Below are 7,395 nucleotides of genomic sequence, written 5' to 3'. Positions count from 1 at the left end.
TGTCCTGAAGAAAGTCTGGGCAGGTTCCATGTGGGCATCCTAGAGGCCTCCTCTCCCGGGGGTCTGTTGCACAAAACCAGGTCATTGTAGGTCACATGCAACAAATGATGGTGACCAAAGAAAAACACGTCTTTAGGGAAAGTATGCAACCAGCTTCTCAGCTTGGGAGAGATCATTATTAATACCACCATGATCCGTAATTTTAAAAAACATATTAACGTTTTTTCTTACCTGGCAAAAAAATTCTACAAACTTCTTCTATAATTTGTAAAGGGTTCAGTCTCATTCTTGCTACCCTTAATGTAGCAGTGGAAATGAAAAGAGTTTGAAAAAGACATACACATTAGCAAAGTACAGTTAAAAGATTTATTGCAGTAATACAATAAAAGTTTAGAAAACATTTGTATGACTCAAACTGGTTTAGAAGTTGCAGAGCAATGGGGAATTCCTGCAGTAGGATACTGTGAGATCCTCGGACACTAGTCCTCTAACAGCAGGCCACTGAATGCTCTTCCCCAAATGATGTGAGTCCTTACATGAGTCCTATCCACTCTACCCAATGGTGATACACTGTTTTTCCCCCTTACAGATGTGCAAAACTTTTCTCAGTTATATTCCATTATCAAAAAATGTCTTTAACAGACCATTTTAAGCAGCCTGTTTGGTGCCTGTGGGTTTTTATTAGTATTACCTTGTTTCAATAAATCATTTTAAAATGGAAAACATGACCCAGTTCTATGGCTTTTTGTTTAAAAAAAATACCAGCTTCAATTTTTAAAAAAGCTGTTTACATATGGTTCTGGCACCTACATGAAAGATTTTAATGAGCAGCAAAAAGAGTAGAAAAAACAGTGGTTGAAATGTATACTTAAGAGTATTTACAGGGTGGATCCAGTGCAAAATAATGAAACCCAAAATATTTCAGCAGGTGTAAGCCAGTATGTTGGTGTTCAAAACCACAAAAGGGTTTGATCACTTAACCCTACATAAAGTGCCTCTAGTTGATATTAACAACAACAAAATATATCCTATCACTAAAGTTCCCACATTTGTAAATTTTGTTGAAGTACTCTAGATGAGTTTGTGATCTCTGGATTCTATTCTTTAGCTTCATCTCACATTCATGGTTTCATAAGAGGCTTAAGAAAACCACTACGATTGCGTATCTCTCAACTGAAGTCAATCTCCACCACCAAGCTCCAAATCCCACTCTTACAACTGGTGAGACTAAGCTCTTCTGAGGGTTTTAGGTAGCTAGACAACTCTTACAAGATCGTGTTTATTTGGTATCTGTTCAAATCCACCATCTTCACTCTCTATGAACTCCAGAACTGGATGGGAAAATGGAAGCCCAGCAATCATGAAGCTGAGCACTTAAAACAGAGATCCCAGCAGTGTCGAAGAACCCACAAGGGCCCGGGCATGGTGGCTCACGTCTGTAATCCCAGCACTTTGGGAGGCCGAGGCAAGCGGATCACCTGAAGTCAGGAGTTCAAGACCAGCCTGGCCAACATGGTGAAACCCCGTCTCTACTAAAATACAAAAATTAGCCGGGCATAATGGCGGGTGCCTATAATCCCAGTGACTCGGGAGGTTGAGATGGGAGAATTGCTTGAACCCAGGAAATGGTGGTTGTAGTGAGCCGAGATGGCACCACTGCACTCCAGCCTGGGCAGCTGAGCGAGACTGTCTCCAAAACAAACAAACAAACAAAAACACCCACAACAAGAAAAGCCCACTTCTTCCTTTCACGGAAAATTCATAGCGCCAAGGAATTTGTGACTACCAGATAGAAATAAACTCCCTTTTGCAACTCTACCCAAAACTATACCAAACACCAAATATACCATTAGTAAAAGCTATATAGCACCTTGGACTTGGAGGCAAAGTATCAACTATAATTGTGATGATGAGAAAAGAAGCTGGGGCATGGCAAGCCTCTGAATGATTTATCTGAGGTGCTATCATGCCAATCACATACGATATGGTACTAATGCCTGTTAGGAATCTTCCATAGGATTTCTTTGGGTAGTTGTTACACAGGATTTTTTTTTTTGCAGTTATTAAAAATAAAAAACTACTTACGTATTTGTACATAATGCCTCTCTCATTATAGTTTTCCTATAAGATTGTCACTAAAAGAATGACAAGACACATGACCTGAAAATGATCTCCTGGTGAGGGAAATCCTTCTGAGATGGAGTTTCGCTCTCGTTGCCCAAGCTGGAGTGCAGTGGCACCATCTCGGCTCACTGCAACCTCTGCCTTCCGGTTCAAGCGATTCTGCCGCAGCCTCCCAAGTAGCTGAGATTACAGGCGTGCGCCACCACGCCCGGTAATTTTTTGTATTTTTAGTAGAAACGGGGTTTCACCATGTTGGCCAGGCTGGTCTCGAACTCCTGACCTCAGGTGATCTGCCCACCTCGGCCTCTCAAAGTGCTGGGATTACAGGCGTGAGCCACCGTGCCCAGCTGAGAAATTCTTTATATTGTGCTTTCCCCAGAACAGAGCAGAGCAGCATCAAGCCGTAAGGATCTGCACTACATTTCTGAGCAAAGCTGTGTTCTCAGAGCAACAAAGAGTTCAGGGAAACAAGCAGGATGGTTTCCCCTGAAAACACCTGCCACCTACTCAATCCCACAGAAAGAAACTGGACACCACAAAAATGACCAGAGGCCACTGAACTAAGTGGCTTTTCCCCCGTGCCCAGGCAGGCACTGAGCTTACATAAGGGAATGACCTTCATGACTTATTTTCACCCAGAGAGGATAAGTTCAATTTCAAAATGCTCATAGTGTAGATGGCAGGACTTCAATCAACTAGGTAAGAATAGGCTTAATTCCCCTCAGAATACAAGAAAATAGTTAAAAACTCTCTAGGACATTATTGCAGCCAGGATTTCTTCCATTTATGGATGTGGGTCCTAAAGAAAAAGACTTTCATTTTCTTTGGTGTGTGGGGCAAAGAAAAACAGAAATGTCTGACAAACTACGACAGAGCAGCATGAATGCAATACGTGTAACTCACCCCTCCCAAACAAAATTAAAGGACCAAATTATAAAGAAATCATTTCACATTGCCTGCTGCTTCTCCGTACAAAAAAATCAACGGCAGAAAAACTCTTTATTAAAGAGCTTTTATCTTTCATGTCCTAATAATCAAGAATCACCTCTTGTGATTCAACCAACCCCTAAAACTTAGTGTCAGGAACAGTCTCAGCACCGCAAGGACCAGTGCACTGACCCAGGTCTGTGGGCCTGGTGGCCTGGGCCCAGAGGAAACCCAAATCAATTGCTTCCTTGGCAGAACTGGCCACACGCACAGGTCCTCCTTCCACCAACACTGGTCTGGGCAGAAAGACCTTCAACCCCTGTTCTATTAAGTATCATAAGCATATTGGTCACCATCACAGGCTACTTGACAAATAGAAATGTTTGTCTCCCTGCTTAAAAAAAAAGAAACACTTTAACCTTTGTTCCAGGCACTATCTTAACTTAAACAGATAATGTTTACTAGAGTGTAGTGGGAGAAGAACTTTCTTGATGCAGATTTGGCATGTTTTGGTCCATGCTCATTAACGGTGTCCAGTGTAAGCTTTAAACCAGGAGGTCACCGAGGCTGCTGCAGAGGAGATCATCCCACCTGCACTGCTGCTCGCGATGGGTGGGGATGCCTGGGTGCTCTGACTCTGGGAGACTTCCACGGACTGGGAAGGGATATCACAAAACCGGGGACTAGGCAGGTTCTCCCAGTCTGTGCCCAGGTCGGTTTCTTCATCGCTGACGCGCTCGTCTCCGCTCTCATCTGATTCTCCAGCAACTCCAGGATCCACAAATTCCATGGACTCCTCAAGGTCTGCTCGTACTTCAAAGGGCCCTGACCTGTGTGCAGACAATGAGGGTCTCTTTAGGATAACCACCATTCTCAACACCAGAAAACGTGCCGTCTTCCCGAAGGCCCTTGCCTGAGGGGATGAGGCGTGCCGCATGCTGCATTCATTCCTCAAGTCTGTGCAGCACTCCGTGTGGACATATGATTGCGTTTTCCTTTACCCAAATAATCTCCATCCATGTTTTAAATAAAATCATGATACCACAATTTCCCACAAGTCTACCTACTTAATTGGTGATGACCCTGCATAGGAAAAAAACCTCTTCACTGAGATGGCCCATGTTGGTCCTAAGTCTGACTTCCTGTTGTAAAGAACTGCACTGTCTATGAAGTAAATACAGGGCACTCCAATGAGACAATTCTAACAAAAAGCCACTTGATGTATACTCTGGATATTATTTAGTGTAGTAAGTAATAAATGGTATACAAAGACGACTCAGTGGCCTCCTGTACATGTTTAAAAATATCACCACAATTTTCTAGGACACATTTGTAGCACAGAATGAGGCACAACTGTTTAGAATACATTCAGAGGCAATGTTGTATATTTCTGCACCATATTTCAGGAGAAAACAATTTCTATTTCTCAAAGGTCCCTAATGACACTCTCACTGCCAAGTCCTATTACCCTTTCTTAGGCCTCATCCTCTTTGCTGGCACCTCAGCACAGGGAACTGAGTCAGCAAACCTCAGAAGTCTTTCTGCATTTCTTTTTTTACTGAGACAGAGTCTTGTTCTGTTGCCCAGGCTGGAGTGTAGTGGCACAGTCTCGGCTCACTGCAGCCTCCACCTCCCAGGTTTAAGCGATTCTCCTGCCTCAACCTCCTGAGTAGCTGGGATTACAGGTGTAAGCCACCACGCCCATCTAATTTTTGTAGTTTTAGTAGAGACGGGGTTTCACCATGTTGGCCAGGCTGGTCTTGAACTCCTGATCTCAAGTGATCCACCCACCTCCACCTCCCAAAGTGCTGGGATTAAAATAGGCGTGAGCCACCGTGCTGGCCACCTTTCTGCTTCTTTTTCCCTCCCTTTCAAATGCCCCTCAGCTCCGGCTCCAGGGCAACCAGGCTGCATGTCCTCCCTGTAGGCAGCCACCCCCACCCACTGCCTTCCAGGGAACTGCCCTGCAACCAGCTACAGGGTGGGACCAAGGTGCCGCTATCTCCCTGCTGCTGCCCCCAAGATAAGCCTTGGTTCATTTAAGGGTTTCACTGATAACAACTTTGGGAAACAAAAGGAGAGGTCAAAATAAATAGCAGGCAGAAATGAGAGTCTAGAATTGTACAGCCTGACATTTCAGCCTATGGTCCCAAATTCTTCACAGCCTTCACAATGATGAACGGCTAGTACTGGCCTCCAACACACCTCACCAGGTCTGCACCTTTGACTCACTTTTTACAGAAGCAAGCAGTCCTCATTCCTCCCAGACACCTGTGCTTCCCAGCTGGGTAAAGTAGTAATAATAGCTATCATTTATGCTCCAGGGACTGTTTTTAGGGCTTTAGTGATTACATTGGAAGATATGCCATGGGGTTTCCCACTTGGTATCCAGTGAGCGATTTACATGTTCAAAGAGCCCATCAGGCCAGGCGCGGTGGCTCATGGGTGTGGTGGCTCACACCTGTAATCCCAGCACTTTGGGAGGCTGAGGCGGGTGGATCACAGGGTCAGGAGGTCGAGACCATCCTGGCTAACACGGTGAAACCCCGTCTCTACTAAAAATACAAAAAGTTAGCCAGGCGTGGTGGCAGGCGCCTGTAGTCCCAGCTACTCGGGAAGCTGAGGCAGGAGAACGGGGTGAACCCCAGAGGCGGAGCTTGCAGTGAGCTGAGGTTGCGCCACTGCACTCCAGCCTGGGCGACACAGCAGGACTCTGTCTCAAACAAACAAACAAACAAACAAAACAAAAAGCCCCTCAGACTAGGGGGCTTCCAAGTTTACTAGGCCCCACCCTGCCCAGAAGTCAGTATTTTGCAAGGGTGAACGGAGTAGAACCTCCTACTGCCCCTTGAATTTCTCTGCCAGCAAACTAATGGCCACTGCACAGTTTTTAGCTCCGAGCACCCTTTTCTGTATCCTCACATTTCTCCTTGCACTTCATTTCTTTTCTCCCCTTTTTCTTTTCCTTGGCAAACAGTTCTACTCTAAAGCCATCTTTTCAGATTCCTCTCCTAGCGCCACTCCCAAATATCGTCTGGTTACTAAACCCTCAGGTTCATCCCAGGTATCTGAACCAGTCTCAAAATTTTAGCTGGCTGAGATTCCTCCTCTCCCCCATCCCGCTCTGTGTCTGAGGTCACCAGGGCTACCTGTTATTAAATAAGCCCCCTTTCCATTCTCAATTTGTCACTCTGGCCCAGGTCCTCACCTTATCACCACCACTTCCCACCTGCCTCCTCTTGGAGAGCTGCTTCTCTCTCCTTCTGGCACGCACCCACTAAAAATGTTCACAATTTAAATTCTTTGCCTGGCCTCCCTCCTTTACTAAACCCAGGATGCTCTGATTCTGTTCTGTTCAGCTGTGCAGTCCAGGGGACCTCAAAACTGACTGCCAGGCTAAGTCTCTTGGTTTCCCCAGGATCCCCCAAAGGCCCCAGTCAGCTTTTTACCACAGCTTGCTCCTCCCTTCCTCCCTCTCTCCCTTCCTTCTTTCCTCTTCTCCCTCCTTTCTCTTTCCTTCCTCCCTCCCTCCCTTCCTTCCTTCCTTTTTACCACAGCTCCTTCCTTCCCTCTTCCCTCCAAGGCTCAGCCTGTTTTCTTCTTTGATGCTGCCTTCTCTAATCCTGGGGTCTTACTTTTCCCAGGAGGCAGGCAGAAGGGACAGAGAGGAGGAAATGGCATTTCCTTCAGGCAGAGTTCCTGGTGGACTCCAGTTCTCTGCGTGGAGAAATTCACCTGGCATGGAGCAGGTGCTCAGCTTAGTACAATGAAAAGCGACTGAATGGAAGACTCCTCAAGGAGCCCGTATGGAACAATTTTGGTTCCAACGATCAACCTACATCTCTGAGAAGCCACAGAGCAGGAGGAGGGTTGTGGCAGAGGCCCCTGCGATGTTTCTCCACCCAATGCCTCTCTCCCATCACTTCTAGATTAGAGACACATCACCTGCCCACCAGACCCCAAGCTAGAGACACAGCCCACATAACCAGCGAACAAAATAATTCGTCCTATTTTGCTTAATGTCTTTGAGGAATAAAGATTATAAAATAGTTTCCTAATTTTTAGTTTAGCTGAATAATGGATATCTTTTTTTCAAGGCCCTGAACCAGGAATACTCATTTTCTCATGGTGCTGCAGGGAGGTATTCTACCAATTAAGGCAACAAAAGGATCTTTCTGGCTTTGTAAAAGTCACTTTTACAATATATCCTATTTCAAATATGTGGGAGTATGTGCATTTATGGATACAGAGACTGCACAAAGGATAAGCAATGGGCAAAATATTAATAGAATCTGGGTAAGGGTATATGTGTCTGTATTATTTTTATTTTTATTAATTTTTTTT

The 7,395-nt window shown here is 45.2% G+C and overlaps 1 protein-coding gene across 1 annotated transcript in view; it reads right to left on the bottom strand.

The window, feature by feature from the left end:
* Nucleotides 1–352: 352 nt before the first annotated feature.
* The window catches only part of ATG14 (autophagy related 14), a 46,991-nt gene continuing 39,948 nt past the window's right edge, over nt 353–7,395 (bottom strand). Inside the window, exons 10-11 of the mRNA XM_011999763.1 lie at nt 2,463–3,881; nt 353–1,450 (exon numbers count right to left, since the gene is read on the bottom strand). Of these exons, the coding sequence (XP_011855153.1) occupies nt 3,575–3,881 (307 nt within the window). The 3' untranslated portion in view covers nt 353–1,450; nt 2,463–3,574. The remainder of the gene's footprint in view (nt 1,451–2,462; nt 3,882–7,395) is intronic.

This window comes from Mandrillus leucophaeus, unplaced genomic scaffold (genome assembly GCF_000951045.1).
Source record: "Mandrillus leucophaeus isolate KB7577 unplaced genomic scaffold, Mleu.le_1.0 Scaffold60, whole genome shotgun sequence".
NCBI lineage: Eukaryota > Metazoa > Chordata > Mammalia > Primates > Cercopithecidae > Mandrillus > Mandrillus leucophaeus.
Note: the sequence above shows the minus strand (reverse complement) of the source record. Positions and strands in the feature narration are given on the sequence as shown.